The sequence below is a fragment of the Chrysoperla carnea genome, chromosome 2 (assembly GCF_905475395.1).
Source record: "Chrysoperla carnea chromosome 2, inChrCarn1.1, whole genome shotgun sequence".
Lineage (NCBI taxonomy): Eukaryota > Metazoa > Arthropoda > Insecta > Neuroptera > Chrysopidae > Chrysoperla > Chrysoperla carnea.
The window spans coordinates 59705089-59729514 of NC_058338.1; the positions used below are offsets into that span (position 1 = coordinate 59705089).

The 24426-nt window shown below is 29.4% G+C and overlaps 1 protein-coding gene across 6 annotated transcripts in view; it reads right to left on the reverse strand.

The window, feature by feature from the left end:
• Positions 1-24023, reverse strand: part of LOC123291743 (RNA-binding protein Nova-1) — a 28805-nt gene extending 4782 nt beyond the window's left edge. For 2 of the 6 annotated variants that reach the window (XM_044872140.1, XM_044872139.1), the window contains exons 1-6: positions 23528-24022; positions 7331-7477; positions 5810-6112; positions 4334-4662; positions 1992-2220; positions 148-462 (exon numbers count right to left, since the gene is read on the reverse strand). In XM_044872140.1, the coding sequence (XP_044728075.1) occupies positions 148-462; positions 1992-2220; positions 4334-4662; positions 5810-6112; positions 7331-7477; positions 23528-23645 (1441 nt within the window). In that variant the 5' untranslated portion in view covers positions 23646-24022. Of the gene's footprint in view, positions 1-147; positions 463-1991; positions 2221-4333; positions 4663-5809; positions 6113-7330; positions 7478-22361; positions 23211-23521 lie in introns of those variants that run through there. The other 4 variants (XM_044872144.1, XM_044872141.1, XM_044872142.1 and 1 more) reach the window with 4 other exon arrangements.
• Positions 24024-24426: the final 403 nt, after the last annotated feature.

Sequence of the window (24426 nt, forward strand, 5' to 3'; positions counted from 1 at the left end):
AATAAAAGGAAACAAAATTTTAAGCTTTTGATATTTTTGGACACTTTGCTTGATGAAATATTCTAACAAAACTTTTTACCAAAGACAATTTAAATATTTTTCTTTACCTCCTCTCATAAAAAAATAATGTATAGAAAAAAAACTGACCTAATATAGCACCAACAATAATTTCAGGGATTTCAACATTTTTTGTATCTTTAGGACCAGTACCACCAGTAATTTCAGCCGCCGGTGTTGGTGATTTACTCATTTGTTGGACGGCAGCAGCTGCTGTAGCTATTTGTCCTGTTGCTGATGTACCCAAGCCAAAACTATTATTGTTTAATGATATAGGTGCTGTGGCTGCAGATGATCCACGAAATGGATCGAATGCCGCACTATCTGCATATCGATCTAAATTTGTTCTTGATGTAGGTGATGTTGTACCAGTTGCGGCCGCCAGGGAATGATTCATTTGTGCAACTGTTTGAAAACAAAATAAAAATAGTTGAAAATTGCGAATATAAATAATAAAACCGCGTTAGTCAAAAAATTAGGATTCTAAAGCATTAAAAATAAGCAATTTATATAAATCAAGATTATTTTAGTTCCCGCCAAAAAATTATTTTTGCCAAAAGAGGGCAAAAATTGTTTTGTTGTTTTCCATAGGTGGATGAGGATGTTCGAATCGATCGAAATGTGACATGATAATAATTGGTTTTGATGGCAAGTTGTGAAATGATATTGATTGATTAAAATCGTTTGGAGTTTTATTTTTTTCAATTTCTTCACGTTTATATGAACATTAAGGTGGCAGACAGTTGCTAGTGGTAATAATAGCGCCACGTCTAGTATTTTATAATCATTTCCTAACGGCTGAAAATTTAAGCATTTGTCCTTCAAATCTTGGGCGAAGTAGATCACAAGTCTTATGTTACATGGCGTGCAGGCGTGCATATAATCCCCCAAATGCATAAATCTTAGACTTTCTGCTTTAAAATTTATCCCGGAAATACGTACTTTCGACCGAGGTAGAAAGAAAAAAGATTTTTGCATTTTTTATTCTATTTTCTTCTTAACTGAATATCCCTCAACGAAAATTTATCAATTTAAAGCTAGTCAAATAGTGATCTGCTTTGAAAATTTTCGTAGAGGAAAAAGTTGTTAGATACGACCTTGAACAACATCCTCTCAAATTATCAGCGGTTCTGAAATGACTGTCAAATACTATACGCCTGATCGCAGATCTATAAGTGCCTAACAATAAGAATCCGATTATTTAAAAAAAAAATAAAAGAAAATAGCATCTTAATAGTTAATTTTTTCGGTGTTATATTTTAAAATCAATCTCGAGTTAATGTCTACAAAAATTGTATTTTATTATTTTTAATTTTCCCACTTTCTAATTTAATTTATTTCATCGATGGTTAATGCAAACTTACATTTAAAGTTTTTTTTTTTTATATGAATGTTACTTATGAAGAGATACACATATAAGGGAATTTAAAACCAGGCTTTGGCTTCCCGGATCTGTTGCATATCTTTGAATTTTTACTTTTTTTAACTTGTTTTCAACTATTTTGCCTACTTTTATGTCGAAGATTTATGCACAGTTGGATTAGTTTTCAGGAAAACAAAATGAACGAATATAGAGACTTTTCTAGAGCTACAGCGTTCAAATGCCAAAGTTACTGGAATATTTATGTCTTTGACAAATACTGTCTTAGGGAGAGTAGAAAACTATCATTAATCATAAAATTAACTTATATGAACAACTTTCAAAAATACAAATTGTTAAATATTGATATCAAAAGTTATTAAATCATAAACTTGTGGAAATAATTTATTTCACAATTTATTGCAATGATTCCAAACGATATAAAGAAACATGAAAAAACATTATATAGTTACTAAATCGTACGAAGAAACTAGAGACATTAAAAGACCACATAAAAATGACTTGATAAAAATGAAATTAATGGAGTTCGAATGAATTGAATATAAATAATTACCAAGACTAACTTGTCCAATAGGGCCAAAAACACCAGTTGAATTTGCAGCAGCTGCTTGTTCCATGGCAACACCTAAATACGCTGCAGCAGGCATCTGTTGCATGGCTAATGCTGTACCAGCACCCAAACCTAAGCCCATACCTAATATACCATATTTTGATAATACACCCATTGCTGCAATAATTTCAGCAATAGCTGCGTCACTATAACCACCATTTCGTAACGATACCTGAAAATAATTAAAATCAAGTATAAAAATTAAAACTGTTTTAATTTCAATACAAGGTGTACCATATGTCAATTACATTTTATATTCCGTGTGCCAATTATAATTTACAGTCATAGTTAACATTTTCGGAAATTATTACATTATTCTGTCAAAAATTACCAGGAATTGTAAATTGAAAAGACCGAAATATTCAGGAAAATCAACTCACGGGTATATTTTTTTGAAAAAAGAGATTTGGAAACTTTATTCCCTTAACTACCATGCCTAAAATGCTTCTGCTTACATAAGTACATCAAAGTATCTCTTTAAATTTTGGTTAATTAACCACCAATTATAATTCCCTATCCAAGGAACACATCAAAAAAGGTAATGACGCATGATTTAAGTTTTAAGTGCACACAAAGCATAAGTTATCAAAACGAGACGATTCAAAATCAGAATGAAATCTGTATTACTATTCATTCCATATTCGTGGTTGAGCCATACATTCTATCGGGATATTTGTAGATTTTGTTTTGAGGAACAATTATTGTTATTCTGCGAGATAGCATTTTTTTGTTTGTTAAACAATCAATACATAATCAAAGAGAAATGGAAAAAATACTCTCGCACCAGGACAATTGAATGCAAGCAAGTAAAAAATAAAATAAATACATACTTGAAACTTAGCGACTGGCTTCCTTTTGGCGAGTCTACCAAAATTTTCTCTCTAAGACTTTTTTCGAAAGTGTTGCGTTTTCAAATATGCTTAAGTATGCCATGTTCGAGACCTCATTGGGTGTAGTATTTTTGTCGGACAAAATATTTTATTGTTTAATAATTATTAATGTTATCTAGTGTTCATAGTGTCCTAAAAATTTTATACTGCATAACTTTATGATGTAATTATGCTCATTTGAAAACGTAGCACTTTCGAAAAAAGTCCTAGAGAAGAAGTTTGGTAGACTCGCCAAAAGGAAGCTACTCACGAAGTTTCAAGTATGTATTAATCATTTAACAAAAAGAGTGTTGTCCTGCGGACTATGTGACCCAAATTAAAACCGAACGTGCAATGACAAATTTTTAAAATAATTTTTTTTTTTTAAATAGTTAAAGCAATGAAATATATATTTAAGTCTTAACGAAAATTGTTATGTTTTATTTATTAATTCCGAATATATTTTGACAGAGCGTTAAAGTATCTCGAAACCCAATTTACGTGTAAAATTGAAATAAATACCCAAAATTATAAATTTTTTTTATCAATTAATCACCTGTTTTTACAAAACTAGTATAAACGGGTAATAAATTGAAATTAAATTTTTTTATACTGACATATATACTGATGATGATGATGATTTATAATTAATGGGAGTGCAGAATTGATCACATTGTCGTCGCTTGTTTAAGAACGAAGTAACCGACTCCACCCACATCAAAATGTAATTGTAAATATGTTTGTAATTAAATGAATAAAGATTAACAAATAATGATGTGGGTGGCCTCTGTTATAGGCGTATATGTCAGAGAAACGGAGGTTAAACCCCATTATTTTATATATACTGATTAGAAGATTCGAAAAACCTTTGAAATTTGAAAAAAAATCTAGATTAACAATTTTCTACGTAAAAAAAGCGTATTAATTACGGCAGTGGTATTAAAAATGGTTCTGAGGAGACTAAACACACTTTATAATTAATATTAGAATATTTTTATTGGGAATTATTTAGTATTAAACCATAATTTTAAAGTATTTTTATTGAATTTTTTTTTTTGTGATTTTGTAATAAGATTATTATTTTGCCTTAAATGTATCCAACTTAGTTTTGCTCCCATTCTTTTTTTGTTATAGTAATGGAACTACGAAACTTTTACATAGCTTTAACTTTTCGAAATTGTCTTTAAGGGCCCTATATTACTTTGCATATTAAAAATAGAAAAACACTGATTAATTTGAGAGTATATTCGAGTTAAATTCCGATATTAATGATAAATGACTTTTCGTACATCTTTTACATAAACTTTTCTACACTCAAATATACTTGCAAAATAAAAACGTTCAAGCATATAAGAAATGATAAAAATTAAATCGAAAATAAGAGCATGACATATGATCCACCTTGTATAAACGAACCTTTACATGTTCAAGTAATTGTGCAGTTAATGCTGGATTCACATTTTGTATAGGTGCATTTAAATTTAAATTTAGATTAAGACCACCAGTGGCAGCACCATTTAACATAAGACCACTTGCACTTGTTACACCACTTAACGTTGAATTTGAGCCGAATGTACTACCCGCAGCTGTTGTACCACCCGCATATGGTGAACCAGTTGGATTAAAATTTGCTACAGGTCCAGGCATATCCGCATATGATACATTCAAACATGTACCACTCTGTGGATCATCTACTATTTTTGCTAATATTAATAAACATGCACGTTTATTTGAATCTTTTTCACCTAAAAATTTATAAATAAAATTAGATTAATCAATTTTACCTTAAATATAGAAGTTTTACATTTGAAAGGATTCAGTTAGTTATTAACCTTAGTTCTTACTGGCAATAAGTTCGCACTGCACTTAAATAATCACATACGTGATTTTATAGCCATTTTAGATAAAATTAAAATTACAGTCCGTTAGGTTTGTAAACTCAGTAATTTCAATAGTGTAATATGTAGCCGAAGAATACTTCTAAATATAAACACACAGATGTGAATCCAGTTTCATGTCTCTAATGACTGACGCGTCGCATCAAAGTCGAGGTTTATACTGTGATTAAACAAAAATAACTGTTGGTTTATGTGGATTTGTTGATATAAGCCACAAATAGACGCAGCACAATACTTATAACAACTTTCTAAGAAATTGATTCTGATTATTTCGTGCTCTCCAAGCGGAGAATACTTTTTTTTATATCACGTTTAATTTGTTTATTCAATTAAGAAAAACGGATAAGGAGAGTATAAAAATAGCCATTCATTCATAATCACGTATCTTGAACAGGGCTAGATAGGATATTATACGTCATAAAAAACATAATACGGAATCACCATGAGATAGAGCCGTACGTACAATTTTAGAACACGCTACATATTATCAAACGGAGAAACAACTGATCGAAATCTGAAAAGAGACACGCAAAATTTGATAAAATATTGCGATGGTTCAAAAATCGATCCTGTAAATGTGTCAGAAACAAATCAATGAACGGTATATAGATTGTGATTCGGAAATAATCTTGATTAATCTAACTGAATCAGTTTGTACATTCGGACGTTGAATTTGTTTTGACGCGAGTCTTGGCCTTCGCAATCCTATGTCGTATTCATTGCTGATTTCGCTCACGGTTTTCGTACAGCGTGAACTCGAAACAGATTGAACAGCTAACTAATAAGTGAAGATGCGTTTCATAAATGGCTGCATTATCAGGACTATATTGTTAGTTCAAATTTATGTGGATGGATTATGCACGGATGTGATTGAGAAATTATTTAGTTTTAATGTAAACGTCCATTTACTGTCTAGCCAAAACTAATCTCCTTAATTGATTTGACTTTAAATTTAGAAGACAAGAATAACAAATAATTAATGATTTAGAATTACCTATAATTGTTATACATCGTTCTTGTAATGATACTTCTTTTGCCTTCTGTGATATTTGTACATATGAACCTGTGTCCTCTTTGATTTGTTTTATATAATTACCAGCTTTACCAATAACCATACCCGCTGTTGAATTTGGTACTAAAATTTTGACTTGTTTTTCACGTTCTGTTGTTTTTGTATCATAATCACCAAGTGGCTTATTTACTTCAGGTTTTTCACGAATTTTATCCATTATAAAATCTAACACTGACATTATCGCTTCGACTGTACCCGTTATTAAACATACTCGCTCAGTTGTACCTAAAACAACATTTAAAAAAAAAACTTCAATAATTTTTCAAATTTTTAAAAACCAGGACGTTAAAAAGTAGAAGTTGTCATTAAATTCGCAGGCAGATGGAAGGAAGGAAAGGGGCATTGTTAAAGCTCATTCGAGTGAATGAATTTTTCATTAGGTCACCCAGATGATCATTTTTATTGAATAAAAAGATTATAGGACAATTATAGCATGCGTTGATATATTTATTTATTTTGTAGAAATTTTGCATTACTGTGTTTAAAGCGTACTTTTGAATTTTGACAGCTGATTCCTTTCGTTCCTTGAAAATATTGCCCTCCTTGACTTTAGCGTGTTTTGTTTTTAAAAATTTTGTACTTTATAGCGTTATGTGTTTTTCTTATAAATATTGTACTTGAGCGTGTTGTGTGTGTTTTATAAATCTACTTTTATAATACACGTACATCTGTATAATATTTTATATTTATAAAGTGGATCTACAAAAAGGTTCCAATTAAAATCGGTAAATAATAGAGTCTTCCTTAGAGGGATTGTCTCATACTATCCCTCGTTTCAAATAAATTAATTTTTAACCAAAAATATATATTTCATATTTACAGGATATAAAAATATCCCGGTAGGCTATAGAAACCTTCTACCCTTTTTAAATCCTTTTTATAACTATAGTAAAAAAACGTATAATACTACAGAAATTAGTGAATTTTTTTCTGGCTGCAAGCTGGATTTATGAGAAAAACTGCTTCGGTCTTATCCATATAGCCGTACACTTCAGGCAAGAAATGGCCATAACCTTTACTGTAGATAAATAAATTTCCTTTTTATTTTGTAAATTTTTTTTCTCATAATAAAAATTCCAACGGATAGTCGCTGTTTTTGCAGGTTTTATATAATTTGAATTATTGACAGAGAACAGGAGTCACGGATATCCTAGACTTGATATTTATAGGACCCGGGTTTGATTCCCGGCTTCTGTGTAATTCTTACGTTTTATCTATTTATTTAAATGAAAATACGTAATGTGCGTTTTCCATTGAAGTGTAAAATCTCGTTCTCATATGTTAAGTGGTATAATGTGTTGAGATAGAAAAAGCTATTAAAAATATTATGTAGGAAAAACAAGTACACAAAAATTTGAAATAAATGTAAAAATTCAGTTCCATAATTAAAAAAATATGTAGAAAAATGAAATTATTTTTAAAATTGTGAAAACAGATTCTTACCTGGATAAAAATCATGGGATTTGGACATTTTAACTCGTGCACCAGTATCTTTTTGGAGTTGAGCAATGGTCTCACCTCCTTTTCCGATAATAGCACCCGCAGCCACGCTCGGCACCAATAACTTAAAGTGAAAGATTCCATCTCCACCTGAAAATGATTTAAATTCGAATATCCATGAATTTTAACTGTTAATTTATAATAAATTTTTAATTTTTCAACTTAAAATTGGATTCAACTATTAATATTTGTTTTGTAAGCCCAATTTTTATTTTTAGCTTGGATGAATTTGAAAAACATTGATTATGATGTTAAAATAAAAAATAATTTAAAATGTAATGTGTTCATGAGAGATTTTGAGACATGAACTGATTGAAGCAACGAAAATCTAAAAGCTATTATTGAAATGTCGCAAATAAAATTTAATGTTTTTATAAATGTATCATCGTCCTTATGTCGTTTGTGATGTTTTATGATGTAAGACAGTGAATACTTAACATCCTCTTTTCCCCTCTTCTGTAATTTTAAAACTTACAAAATTCTCCTCTTTTCCTTCTAGCCCAATTATAAAATTTATAAAATTTTTGTTATTCATTCAGTATCTGTACAGTACTGGCATCATAGAAATTTACAACTGGCTATTATGTAGAAATCAATTCCCAAAATTTTAAAAATAAATATACAAAATAAAACATTGATCCAAGAATTAACCTTAATAACAAGTAAGTAATACAGGATACACTGGAAAAGCATATAAAGTGCCACCCAAATTTAAGTTCCATGCAAAAATTCATAAAAATCAATTATTTTTAATGATGATGTATATACCTTCAGTAATTTTAAGAAAGTTTTTAATACTAATCGAGGATATAAAACCGAAAAAAAATCTGACTCAGGGAAAAACTCCGCGCCAGTACTTAGATTTATATGGCAGACAGTGGAAAATGTTTGAGTGTACTCAACAAAATCTCATCATCTCATAGGGTCGTATTTAATCACCTCTTACAAAAACGAAAAATCTTACGGCTATGAAACGCACATCAAATTAGAGGGGAAAATAGTACTCTCTAAATATCATAATAGGGCTGTTTTCTTTTTATAAATGCTTTTGAATTTCCAATTACCATGGCAATAATTCAAGTCTCTTGAGTAAATTGGAATAGTGCATCTTCAAGTTCACTTTTTTTGTCCTCAAAATGAACTAGGTAGAACCCAAAAGGATCAAAGATAATAAAGTTTCGAGGCAGAGCCGTATTTAGAATTGTTGAGCTCCCAGGCGGATTTTTGGTGTCAAATTTTGTTTAAGTCTCCGTATATCTACCTCGAGCCCCCAACGGGAGCTCTTACAACAAAAATTTCCTTATATTTGTCCACTTTTTCTCTTTCAGCTCTCATCGCGCTTTTTCAGCTCAGCCCTCGTTAATCTACCTGGACCCACAAGGGAACCCTTTAAACAAAAACATTTATTATCAAAATAAAGAAAAGCTAACAATTTTTTTGGTGGAGACCCCTAGGCTGTCTAAATGGTAAATGCGGAACTGTATCGGGAAAATTATTACAATTTTAATCTTATTAAATCCACGAGTTAAATAAAATTGCAAACACTGTTGTAATAAAAAAATGAATAAAAACATATTAAAATATATTTAAAAAAATTATATAATAAAGTGAATGTGCATCCAAATTCCTAAAACATACTTTTTAAAATAAAAAACAGCTGTTAGGTAGGTATACGTTTAGATTACTTGGCTTGGCGGTGGCATTGAGAGATATTACTGAAGGTTAACAACTATTTTAAACATATATAGGTAACAAAATAATTATAATTATTTATTTTATATTTGAAAATTACACAAAATTGAACACATTTTATTAAAAAAATCATAATAAATATGTATTCAAGTTTTTTGAAACAGTCGATATGTGGCAAAAATTGATTTTAAATCAAATAAAAAAAATTTTTATTTTTTATTTGATAACAAATATCAATAATATGAATCCAATAATAGTATGCGTTTTATGACAAGTCACTATTTTTGTAGTACAATGCATTTAAATGATTTGTTGCGAAGTGACCCAATTATGTGCGTAGCTTAATGATCCAGCATGATTTTAAAGAATAATTTTATCGAAAGAGATAACTTTGCTAAATATTTTAACACTTAAGCTCGTGAAACACTTGTTTTTTCGAGTTTACCGTTTATTTTTAATTCAGTTGATAAATATCTAAATAACATCTTGATTATAAATTCGGGGGCGCTTACCAAAAAAAAAAGAGGAAAAAGTAAGGTAACAAATAATGTAAAAATGATGTAACATTTCACCTTACATATCTTTTCTGGAATTTTTGCTTAAAAAACCTCCAAAAAAGTTTTATTTATCAATTCTAAGCTGTAGGGGAGGAAATATAATGCCGGGCACATAACTCAACAAGAGCAGCTTTCACAAAATTTTGTTGAGACTTGTGTTATTTCTAAAATATTGATGGTGTATTGATCTTATTATAAACATAAAGATTCAAAAAACGATTTTGATTTTATACGCCTTATTAATTCCACAGACTGAACCAAATAGACCGTAATCATAATTCCTGAAATTGTTCATAATTTGTGAAATTGTTCATATAGCTTCCTTCTTTTCCGATAATAGACTTTTGTCCACTAAGAATAAATGATTTGAATAAAAATTTCTAATATTAACCATACAAAATTAATTTTTATAAAATTTAATGATCATTAATATTTTTATATAATAATTGTTTGCTGTCACGTGACAGCAAACACAGATCAGATGTACTTTCATGGTACTACGTCACATCATATGAAAGACTATGTAAGCTTATAAATACAAACACATATAATGTCATGAAGTGACATCATACAGGACGCCAATACACTCTACACTGTTTTAGTACTAAATTTGAATTGGTTTTTTAAAATTCAAAATACCTAAAGTATTTTTTTTTTTAATAATACTTTCTTGGTGTAAATCAGATACTAATGTTAATGTAACATATGAACCAATTTTTCAAATTTAGGACAAAAGCGTATTATTGAAGGCAATTAGATTTAATTCTAAGAATGATTTATTTAAGTTCAATAGTAATACTAGTAAAATCAACTAGCATTTTTCCTCATCCTTCCGTAACCTTTATACATTCACGTAAGGTTCAATAGATCTAGGAATTTTTTTGCAAATATCATATCAAATGCACTGTACTAGTCAAAATAAAATTTCTACAACACTAAATATTTTATATGAGACGATCTATAAATCTATTAACTGTGTTATTAAATAAAACGCATTGTATAGATAGAGGCAAAAAGTAAAAAACCACAAAAGAGCAAAATTTTGTCTTTTTTTTAACAAGTTTACAAGCTTTTATTTAGTTTCACCTGTCCCGTTGTCTGTCTGTAATCAAATCTTGCAAGTCAAATTTGATCCACTTCCCGGTTTCCGATTAAGCTGAAATTTTGCATGCACGCATAGTTTGGATGACAATGCATAGTAAGGTAAGTGGCGTCCTAATTTTCCAATTGCTTCCATCATATTTTATATACATGCCTTTTTTAGTCTTTTATTAAAAATTTTAATAAAAAATACTTTGTAAGGACAAGCTTTTATTGTACTAAAAAGTCAAAAATAATTTTTTTTAGAAATCACTCATACATAACTATTTTTAAAAGCTTGAGGCGCTCAATTAAGCTTTTACAAGATATTCATGTATGACTGACTCCTAAAAAAAATTATTTTCTACTTTTTAGTACAATAAAAGCTTGTCCCTATAAAGTATTTTTTATTTAAATTTTTTTCTTGTTTGTTTCATCTGTTTGCATGAAACAATTTTTTTTTTTAAATTTTGAAAAATACTAATCCGATGGGAAATTTGATTATCTATAAAAAATTTTATATAAAATTTCACGAAATTTTGTTTAGTTTACGAATTCAGATCACGATTTATTATGGAATGAAGGCATAGGTTTATTTTAGCTAAAAGCCTGTATAATCGTTTTGGCCTCAAAATTAATATAAATAAACTAAAATAAATATACACCTGTTCCCATTAAGTTTTATTGACAACAAGAATGACAAAAATGAGTCATTTTAGATGCTTATAATATTTGTATTGATGATGCATGAGAAATAAACATTCAACTGAAAATTTATACCTAATTTTTAATTTTTGATCATTCATCAAAATTTCTATCAGTTAAATTAAAATGAATACTAACAAGTGGGTAATTAATTAAGAATAAGTTTCAGTATTTAAGGTATTTCTAACGATATGCGACTAAAAATATTATTGCCTGAAAAATTTCAAAGATTTAGTTTCCAACGACATAAAAAGTTATTATTTATGAAAATCTCAGCTTTCGAAAATATTTACATTCAGCTATTCATTTTTGACATCAAATGTACAGGAATGTCCACAAATTGAAAAGTTCGATAGTAATGTTAATAGTCGTTTTGAAATATAGAAGACCATTTACTTAGAACAGATAATAAGGGAAACGGTTCAAGAAATCACTCTTGGTTCACGAAATAAATTAAATTCTGAATTTTTCCAACAGGTGTTTGTTCGTGAGTAGTTAAAAGTCATAGTTCGTATACTAAAAAAAATAGATCATCTCATAAAAAATATATGAAATCTACTATACAAAAATATAAAAAATTCTAATAAAATAAATGGTTCAAAATTAATAATTAATATTAATTAATAAAATATTATATAATAATTAACAGTGCCTGAACAATGAAGGTGCAAAATTTATTTATACGAGAGCGAAGTCGTTACAAATTAATGTTAAACAATATTATCTAATGAATATTGTCAAGTTCATAAAAAAATTACGTAACCTGATGTCAAAAAGTTTAAAAACTAATCATTTGTAATAAAAAATTTTTTATTGTAATTATTTATTCACAATTATAATAATAATTGTGCCTTTCTCAAAACGAACAAAAAAAAAAATTTTATGTGCAAAGGTCATGGTCGTGATGTAACAAACACAACAGCAACAACGTGTATGTCACATATAAAGTAAGTAAGCTTTGCGCGTGGCATTACTTTTATTAGTGAATGAGATATACAGAGAGGTACGGTACACTAGTACTGCTTTTGAATAACTATAATAAATACTGATTAACCTCTTAGTGACATTTATTTCACAAATCAACAAAATACGTCGATATGTTCGAATCAATGAATACGTAAAATAGCCAACATTAGGAAGTCTTCAATAACAGCTCCGATTTTAATGATTTTCGGTGTATAACATCTTTCCACTAGTATATTTCTTTTGTCTTAGTGATTTTGTAAAAAGTGACGGATTTGTGTAATCACGAATCGCACGCTATTTGATTTCATTTATATTTAACTACAACATCTTGTTGTAGTCGCAGAAACGGAGCTATGAAGTTCGAAAAATTTGAACAGTAAGCCGGATTTGAGCACAGTTTTCGGCATTCGATTCGTTAGAGCGCCAGGAAATTTTATGACCTAAATTGATTTATAAGGAATTAAAAATATGCAATATGGATAAATAATATGCATTTTATAATTGCATTTTAAATGAACCGTAAATATACTAAATTCACAATAAGGTTAATAGTGATGAAAGTGATTCCAAACTTGTTACACGGGGGTTTTTGGGGTCGCTGAACACAAATGTCATGTGAACAAGAATTTGTCTCCGAGGTACCTGGCGCCCAGGGTACCTCGGATACTCTAGGTATCCCAGGCACCAAAAACCCCCGAGTAACGAGTTTGGATCGATTATATAACGAATTTTCCGAACACGATGAGACGGTGGGGATACCGTTCACCCCGGACACCAATTCTGACCTCAGCGACCTCAAGAACCCCCGAGTAACAAGTTTGAAATCATTTTCATCATTATTAATCGAATTGTGACGGTTAATTTAAAATGCAATTATAAAATGCATATTATTTATGTAAATTGCATATTTTTAATTTCTTATAAATCAATTTAGCTCACAAAATTTTCTGGCGCTCTAACGAGTCGAATGAGGAGAACCGAATTCAAATCCGACTTACTGTTCAAATTTTTCGAACTTTGTGATCCTTTTTAGTGAAGTATACTCTTTGTTTTAGCATAAGTACTGCCGAAGCAAATACGTAAAATCGGGACTACCACTGAGTATATATACATTTACTACTCATAACAAGTAAAAATTTCAAATTATACAATGATTATTTACATAAAAACCCTTCGTCAGATTTTTTTTCAAAAAATTGTTTTATACGTAAAAGTCAGTAATTGCCTCAATGCCCGATCAACCTTAAGAGTGTATAAAGAAGTTTTGAAATAACCAGAAAACAGTTTCTTTTACACATAGAATCGTGATAAAATTTAATTAAAAACATAATAAAAAATTAATGTAGTTCATTTACTGTTGTTGCTGTTGTGATCGAAATTATCGAAAATAATATTTAAATAAATAACGAAGAAGCATTGATGGTTTGATTGTGGTGTGATTTGATTAATTTTATATAGATTTTTATTTTACTATTAAATTTTTAATTAATTTTTAAGTTCAAAGTATTATAGATTTTCCAGTAGTGAATACATTAATATGCGGAAGTTTTGCTTTGTTTTTTATCATTGAAGGAATTTTTTTTTAAATGTAAATATTTAAAAAAATATTTTTAGTTTATTGAATTATAAGTCTGGGGTCAGGCGTAATATTTAACAGTCATTTTAGAATATATGGAAATTTGAGACGGTTATCACGGTCGTGTCCAATAAGAGTTAAAGGGGTCATTAAGAATTGAATGAAGAAAACCATTCGGCACCCGAAATGTAACTAGAATTCTAATATATTTCGACTTAACAAAATATTACGTAAGAATGGGTTTAAGCAAACCCCCAAGGCTTATTTAAATCTCCCTTTCCCTCGGGACCCTTACATAATTAATGAATTTCAAGGCGGCTGGATTTTGGATATTTATTTTGTGTTTGAAATTAAATCAATTTGTAAATTGGTCGCGTTTACTGAGGTTAGTATGCACGAAAAAAGGTTGCGGAAATTGCTAAATTTAAATCATTTTAAGACGATTTTATTTATCACGCTCTTTTAGCAATATAAATTATATTTGCCAGACAGTTTTGCCGTTAAAAACGCGCCAGTTAATATGATTTAGTTCTATTGTTAAAAAAAGTAATTTTAATTTGGCAGACAGAAATTAGGTTGCTTCTCAAGAGCGAATTCATCGTTAATGAAAGCAACCGCTCTGAGATGCCAGACGTATTTCATCTCTTCCTAATTTCAATAAGGAAAGAAATATCAAAAATATAGTATACCATAAGAATAATACATTTTTTATGTAAATTTTAATTTTTAAATCGATCTTTTTAAAAGTTTTAGGATAACCTAAACCATCGTTTTTCTAAATTCAATTTTCCTCTCACAAATACTTCCTCATATTACATATTCACCATAAATCTAACCCCTTCCACTTGGCACTCCCCGCTTTACACTTTTGTAATGATTTACGATGTGTATTATATGATAATGATGAAATATATTTTACTATAATTATATTAAATTTTATTTTTATTATTTAGAATTATTGGTTATTGATTAAATTCGTTAGATTAAATTATTTATCGATTTAACAAGAGATGAAAAACAACAAACGAACGATGAACGATTTGATTGAAAGGTGGTTTGTTTTGGTTGAGTTGTGAGTGGTTCTTGTGTGTAAATAAACGTGGTGGGTGGAAGTTGATATCATGTTAACGGTAATAAAAGAGTAGCCCAGTCATATTAGATTTTAATAGCAAAAAATTAAAAACTAGCAGAATTTTTAACCATACACTTGTATTTAAATAGGTAAAAATATGCACAATATTCTTTGCTAACATTGCTAGAGATTACGGAAAACATGTTTTCGGATATTTTGTTTTCTGTGTTTCAAAGGATACTGAAATTTTTTATGTACATTTTGCAAGATAAATTTGAGTGTCGATTGACTAGATACCATACAGGGTGATCCAAGCAGAACTTCAGCAAATGTTAGATAACGTTAAAATAATGATAATTTCTCTCCAAATCAGGTGATTAGAAAAATTAAAATTTGGCACACAGTATGACTTTAGAATCTTTCATGATTTAAAGCTTATGGTGATAAATTACGATAATCAGCGGTGCGGAGACTTGGGCAGGCCATGAACTTGTTTCGAAAAAATATCTTAAGTTACCAACTTCATTGAAAGTGAAATTGGCGTTATTGTCTTTGCAATAAAATCAGTGGCGTAGGAGATTTTTTCCAAACTATGTTATGGAACACTCGTATCTCCCTCCGCCGCAGGTTTTTGTAATTTATGACCATTGCTTTAAATCATGAGGGATTACTTAGCTCATTTTGTGTACTAAATTTCGAATTTTTTTTAACAGTTTTTTTTTAGGAATACTCACAAAAATTCCTTTTTTCCAAAATTTAAACACCCTGTATCTAGAAAAAAAAGGTTTTCTCGGTTATGAGTACAGAAATTATCATTATTTTAACATTATTAATTCCTGCTGTTATAACTTAGGAGAACTCTGTATAATTGTAGTAAGCCTGGCCGAAATCACACATTTAATAACAATATATGACACCTTACCTGCCTGTACCTTAATTTATACCTACGCTACTGGAACGCAATAAGAGAAAAAATTTATTTATAAAATGGTACTTTTATATGGATTAAGAGAGTGCTTTTTCTTAATATGAGCGCATGTAATAAAAAGTTCTTATTGTATTAATATATTGAAAGTATGAAACTATCCGTACTATAAAAAAAAAAAATAAATTTCGTCGAATATAGAATTCTTTATTCGAAAATCGACTATGCTTTAATGTACATGTTTTCAATTTCCGGTTACTTCGTAAAAAATAAAACTTTAAATTAAAAAAAGTTGTTTTTTATAAAATTACCAATAACTAAAGAAATTTTTTCTGTTCTTTTGCCTAAAAAAGTAATAATAATGATTTTATAACGAACAACTTTCGAACTCTATTCTTTGTAAATATGATAATAGTTTTAACATAACTTCAGACTTTATTGATCTCACAGAAACAGTGAACATTTTTTGACAATTTAAAATTTTAAATTTCATTATCACACAGGAAACGAGAAAACGCGATATACGTGAAAAACTGAAAAAGATATACGTGGAAAACTGTTTTCCGTGATAGTCTAAGAAACGGTATAAGGTCGACCATCGCCCATCTGGTAAATTAATAAAATTTCATAAAAAATATGTATCATCTATGATATCAGATGGGTGAAGGTCGACATTATACTGTCTCCTGTACCATGACCTTCGATCTTTGTATTTGAATATTATATGCAACGCTGGCTCAATGACGATAGAGGCTTAAAATAAAGGTCTAAAATCAAGCGCAATATTCGACAGTAATTTCAGAATGGCTGAATATAAGGTATAAGCTGTTGTCAAGGTTGTGTTAACAAGGTTTTTTTCTACGAAAATTGTCATAGCCGAGTCTCTTCTTTCAAGGGGTTTATAAAATTTTAAATAACACGGGCAAACTAAATTAAAAATTTTCCAAGCCCCTGAAAGAGAAGTCCTCGGCTATGAAAATTTCATAGAGGAAAAGTGATGACATACGATACCTTGACAATCACATCTCGAATTTTAAACCGTTCTAAAATGACTCACAAATACTACACCTGACGCAATAAATGCATAGAAAATTCGACTAGATAATAATTTTTTCGCAAATATCTTAAATGAATGGGCTCAAGATGGTAAATGGATATCGAACGATAACGATTAACGATCAACAAAATACGTAATACATCTAAAAAAATCGATTAATATTTATAACGTGTGTGGGTTGATAATTGAGAGAGCGAATTATAAAATAGCGTATTGATTGAAATAGCGAATTAAGGATGATATTTTAAAAATTTTAATTGAGTGTGTAAATAAATTTTAATGATTTTTTGAACAAATTTTCTAAAACGAATATATTTTGAGTGTGGAAATTTTATCTTGGCGAGCGAGACATATGAATTAGGAGATTCACGTAAGATAACGTACAGAGTGATTCATTGTGATTGATATAAAATAATTTGAGTGAATGGTGATATACAATAATTTGAGTTAACAGCAGTTCATAAAAAATGTTCAATAGCATAGTTCATAAAAAATTTTCAATGTTATAATTTATAATGGAATTTCCTGAATGTGTCAATTATTTTTAAAAGATATGTTTAGGTTCATATCGGCGAATGAAATTAGAAAATATAATGATTTTAGGGTTTTCGTAGAATAAGAATTTGCCGCTGAATGTGTCAACGTTACCAATTTTCTTCAGTGAATAATCGTTTTTTGTTATTTGAATAAGGTAATTGCAAGAATGTGAAAATCATCGATATACAACATTACCTTTAGAAAATCAAGTAAATAAATTTTCTTACTCGTACGCCGATAAATGCTGTACTATTTGGGTTATAGAATTATTTTATCATCGTCGATAAGAAATTAATCATTTATTTACAAAACCTTATTGCAAGTATAAAAATAATTTTTTGTAATCGGTTTCATTCAAGATTTTTTCAAAAACATTTTCATTAGAAAATTTTGTATACTCTCGGCGTAAAAAAAACTGAACCCACCGGGATAATCCTCATGTCGAATTGTCCATATTACCCATAAAAATGTAAAATTAGCCTTGATACCTTGATTTGAAAGTGAAATTAAAAATGATTAAAAAACGAAGAAGTTATAAGCAATCAAAGATTACATTCAACGGTTGCCCATATCCTTATAAAAATGTTATATTTAATCTCTATGGCGATACCCACGTATGACGTCACTATCTTCCTCTTTGATTAGGAATTTTAAATGTGCGTATCTTGCATTCTAGTAAAGATTTTAAAAACCAATTTCACTTTTCTATTTGTGAGGTGAGAATTCTTCATCTGGAGTGATTAAAAAAATTTAGTCCGATCCCGTATTCTCGACATCCAAATAATTAAATTTAAAACTTGCCCTAGACTCGTTTCACGATATTTATATATTTAAAAGAAGAAACTGACAGATTCACTGACTGATCGAATAATGCACAACTAAAACCGCTGGGGTCTAGAACCATGAAATTTTGCATAAACGTTCCTTAAATGACGTTGGTGAGCGCCAAGAAGGGATTTTTGGAAATTCATCTCCTGCGGTGTTAAAATGAGGGTTGAAAGTTTGTTAGAAATTTGGTCAATTTTGAAATTAGAAATGTGAAAAATGGTATGAGCTTATGATTCAAAACATATGACTCTTTTCGAAAAATTCATTCTTCAAGGGGGTAAGTAAAATAGGGGGTGAAAGTTTATATGAAACACTCATTTTAGAAGTTAGAAATGTAAAAATTGATATATGTGCTCATGGTTTGAGGCAAGAATTTACTGCATCACTTTTTTAATGAAAATTGATTCTTCGGGGGTTAAAATAGGAGGTGAAATTTTATATGAAACTTTGTCACTTTTTAAGTACTTGTATGTATTTAAAGTCGAAGTTATCCAACGAAGCGAGTGAGTAACTGCTAGTTAATAATTAATTAATTATTTACATAAAAATAATGTGATAAGATAATCACCATTGGCATTTTGACGAGAAAGTGTTGGTATCTAGGGGTACTAGTGACTGTCGTGACAGCAGTCACTAATATTAATGTGAAAAAAGATATCGTGTCAGAATAACAGAAAAACAATGACAAGTGACAATAATGGCTCGATAATATACACGCACAAAGCTCCAGATAAACTAATAGTACATGCAGCTCATAGCGAGAAACGAGTACAACAAAATTATCAACGAAATAACCCCGCAAGATTAGAAAGGAAAATGACTTTCCGTGAAACTTTTAGAAATCGTTCCTCTGACTGTTCTGGTCAAATACTTTCACGGCCACAAAACTTTATAACGAGTAGCTTTACAGCTACGGGCGATCAAAGCTACACATATATTTATAGTACCTAGGAAAATAGGTTTCTGAGAAACTTTTTCAAACCGCCCCCAAAATGTTTTTCGGGTCGTTCTGATTAAAAGCTCTCACGGACACAATATTTTTTAACAGGTAGTTTTCGAACTACGGGCTATCTAACTATAATATATGTGTAGCTTTGATGACTCGTAGCTAAAATTAATTAGTAGTAAATTTTGTGGCAATGAAAGTTTTTGAACAGAACTATCTGAACATTTCGGAGGCGCAAGTTTATACAAAAATATTTTGTCTATTGGGCAGTTACGTAATCCATTGCTTAAATCGAAAGTTTCCACGGATATTTTTATCAAAATTGAATATTTTTCTGGAATATTACGTAGTTGACACATGCTCTCTGAAACTTTACTAACCAAAACAAAGTTTACGTTACACGGTTCAATTTTTTACTTTTTTAACAAATTTATTTTACTATTTTATCAAATTTACTTTACAATTATATCATTGAAGTTTCCTTTTTAGAAATTTTTGCACGGAAACATTATTTGAAAAGACAAAACCGTGAGATATTTTGTGAAAAGGGAAGTAAAATGAATAATTTATTATATATATAAATTTATTTATCTATTTTTTGCCGAAAAAAATAAAAAAAGGTTAGGGAAAATAATCGACGACTTTTCAAGAATACGGGTACTTGTCAAATAAATAGATTTTTTCTGCAATTAAAACATATTTCTTTTTAGATGCAAAATCGTAATATTGTGACGAATCCTTTTTTTATATACGAAAGGGAATCGTTCCCATAATTTTAGGCTCGATTTCATATAAACTACTATTTTAATATTTATGAATAAAATTTTTAAAATGTAAAAACAGCTCTCAAAGATTTTTAAGCTGAGCTTGAAAGTTTTTTAAGAAACGGACTATTTGCTAATAGACAAATACCTTACTAGTCTCGTTGTAGACTATGAAGTTAAAGAAATTTCGAACAGAGGGTCCTAATAAAAAAATTTATGCATCAACCATTATATTTATGTGCGAAACCGACTCTCAGCCATGTTGGCACCCAAATAAGGTGCGCCATGATTCTAAAAACTTTGAGTTCCTTAAGGTTATTAATTTGATAATTAATTTTGTCTCTTTTCTGATTCCTTCGACTGCCAAATTCCCGAGGTGTTCTAATTCACTAATCGCAACATCTTTCTAGTTATTACTAAAGTACATATATCATTAGGAATGATTTTATCGAAAACTTGGTGAGGTTGACGAAAAAAATTGTTATTACTTATATAGAGTATAAATTTTAAAGTGGTTTTTTGAAGGATTGTTTCGAAGCTACAACCGAATATTTCTCAAAAAATTGTCGGGGTCACAGAAAATTTTTTTACAATAATTTTTATTTAGTAACTAGTTGGAATTTAATTTACATTTATGTATAGAATATCTAGAGTTATTTAAGAGTGTTTTCAAAAACAGTTTAATTTTAGTCCGTTTTAAGGTCCGTAAATTTCCGTCTGAATTAAATTAAACCTCATGAAGACATCACACATTAAATTTTAGTGATATGAAGGATCCAAATTCTCGAAGGGTTACAACAAGGGAATGAGGTGTTAACTACGGTAAAATTTCAAAATTCTGACCATACTGAATTCAAATGCTGAATTTATGAGTAATAAATATTTGCCTAACCATTTTTTTTTTCCAAAAATTTTGGCTTTTGGAATTATCGTCCACATGCATTAAGGGGTCATTCATTTAATTACGTAAGCATAATTTTGACATTTTTTTAACCCCCTCCCAGGCGTAAGCATCCATAAGAATTCTTGAACCCCCTCCCCTTCTTACGTACGATCAATCTCGTTTCGCCGAATAATAAAACGTTGTTAGAAAAGTATCAGTTGCAATAAAACTCATAGTTTACGTAAATTTAAAATTTTTATTCTTTAGCAGATAATTTAGGTTTTATATACTCTTTTATTGCTATCTATATAGATTTTCAACACATAAAATCTTACGTAAGAATGGATTTTAACCCACCCCCTCCCATCACATAAGCGCGCGTATAGATTTTTTAAACCCCCTCCAAAATGCTAACGTAAAAGTCCCCTAATGTGTTACATAAAGCAGGAAATGGTGTCATATATAAGGGAAACATGCCAAAAACTTAGGTTTATAGGGCCCCCTTAAAAGAAAAAACCGTAGCACATGACACTTGGACTCCAAGCAATACTATCATTTAAAAAAACCAACATATAAAGCTATAGGGTCAGAAAATAACCCATTCTTTTTTGAAAAAATGGGGATTCGGAAAAATGCAATATATTTTTTATACCAGTATGAAATGATGCATAAAATTTGTTGGCATATCTCCTTAATCGAACGAACTCTTCAACTCAAACGACTTGGAAAATACATTTAAATTATATCATGATTGGTAACAGCTGTTTAAATTTCTGATTAAAAACATCCATTAGGTACTAATTTAGTCATAATATCTACACATAATACAATCACATGTTTTAAAAACATGAATTAGAAATAATTTTTGCTAAATCACATAACTTAGTTAACATTTAACCTTGAACATTGGAGAGGGTAGAGAAATTCATAATATATATTCTTTTTACTCATTGAACATTTCTAAGCAAGCCATTTTTAAAGCCAAATACTAATAGCGATATAAATTTTACGTAACTTTTGAGAGCTATTGATTATATTAAATCAGCTGATTTATAGATGGACATATTTAAAAGCTATATTAAAGCAAATGGTAAGCAATACTTAAATAAGACCTAAATTAGGGCTTAAAAATAACATTGAAAATAATTATGAAACTATCATTATAAAAAAAAATTGATGTAAATATGTTCGTTTCACCTGAATCACACTGTACATTGAATAATATGAATAATAAAAAAATATATATAAATGATGACAGCTGAGAATATTTGCAAACATGAATTTGATAATTTGATATAATAAGAGAGCAGAGGCGATTCTTGAGAGACGGGCGATTTATTTTTTTGATTAAATTTTTTTGTTTGTTTGACATTGACAACAACTCACCTATTGGCGTCGGCAAAGCACACAGCAAATTATCCAGGATAAATGAGCCTGAATTATTTAACATGAGTTTGTGAGAATGCGAATCGCCACGACAGCAATCCGCACATCAAATTTCCATTGACCTCCAAAACAAAAATATAAAAAAATAGTAATTAAAAAAATTTGGAAATAACGCGGCGTGGTGAACAACCCGACTGCGGTAACATATGCTATTAAAATCGCGGAAATATTCTGTTCACATTAGTGAAGTAGCTCGCCAGGACAGTATGTCATCAACCGAATGTCGTGGAAACAACACAGAAGCAAAACACTCACGATCACATTATCAAATTTTTAATTTCAATCAATTATTATTTGACAGACAAAAGTGTAGCTGACAGCCACGTCAAAATTTTTTTTTCAATATTTTTGTTGTATAATATACACAAAAAAAAATTTTTCAGTATGATACAGCAACGGGCCACTCTCACGATTGATTAGTTGGCCCGTGCATCATTGCTAACAATACCCGTTACTGACTACTATATACTGCCTTGGTATTATATACTTGGTATAGTAAAATATACACAGTAAACTACATCACTAGAGTATGTCATCATAATATGCCGAGTAGTGAGTATTCTATCCTCAATCCTCTCCAACAACTAATTATTTATTTGAATACATACTTTTGTTTTAAAAATATTTTGAAACACACACACAAACCTAATATTTCAATTTATTATTTAAAAAAAATTTCATTTCGATTTTTAAATATATGTGTTAAATTTTATACTTTATTTACAAGTACACCAGAGTGTACTACTGTCGTCGAATGTGTCGTAATAACTCTCTTTATATGTAATTATTATTATTATTATTACTTGTCAAAATGTTCTTCTATGTACACTCAGTAAAAATATAAAACAAATCAAATCCCTCTTTTTCAAATCAAAATACCAAAAAAAATTTGAATCTAGATGGTTTGCTTCATGATTTTTTATCAAGAAGAAACATTTTTTAGAGTGTGTCAAAGAAAATCAATTTTTTTTTAGTCGAGGAAAAAATTTTCATTTCGCACTTCAAAAAATAAATATTTTTTAAATGTAATAAATTAAAATCAAAATAATAGATAGAAAAAATACACTTAATTTATTGTCACGGGCACTGTTTACGCGCACTTGTACCTGGACTGAAGTGAGATCTCTTTGTTTCGCCGTTTTCGTCGCCGCAATCCAGGGGCCTTTTCCTGGAGTCCGCGTTTTCAGGCGATGGGCATGTATCCATTCCCGAATCTGCCGCCATCTTAGTAATTGTATTCGTACGTATTAAATAATATTATTATTTTTTTTGTGGTTGGAATTATTTAACAAATGTCGTATATGCTCGGCTCACCAGCTAAATTTACGAAGCCTTGTTTACGCTGCCGAGCTTATCACATGAACACACAAAACACATATGAACTGATTATATTAACTAACTATTATATACAACGTGTTGCTCAACAGACGACCGAGTTACAACTGCTTCGAATATATCATGCACACTCCACTCACAGTATGTGTAAAGTACACCGCGGTGTATGTAGTAATAAGCGCACTCTTCCTAATCAAACACATTCAACACGAATCATATCATAATATCGTCATATTAATTTTTTTTTTTGTGAATATATGTTTTAAACATTTATTGTCGTGTTCTATCTTCTGTCCAATCCATTTATTACAATTATGACTTATTATTATTTACATAAACTTTAGTTGTAATCATTTCAAAAACATAAATAAATAAAATATATCACCAAAATTAAAAAACTAATATTCTTTTAATATAGTCATTTTTTATCATACGTAATATTGTTACCAACAAAAAAAATATTTATATAACTATTTTATTACTAGAATTTCTTTTACAATAAATAGTTACTACACAGTTTTTAATAAATATTGCACTATTATTGTTTAATTAAATAAAGATCAATATATACAAATACGTGTACAGTGTACTCACTTTAATAATAAAGATAATACGAAAAAATATTATATCCGTATACAAACCATACAAAATTTAAATATCATTAGACCAG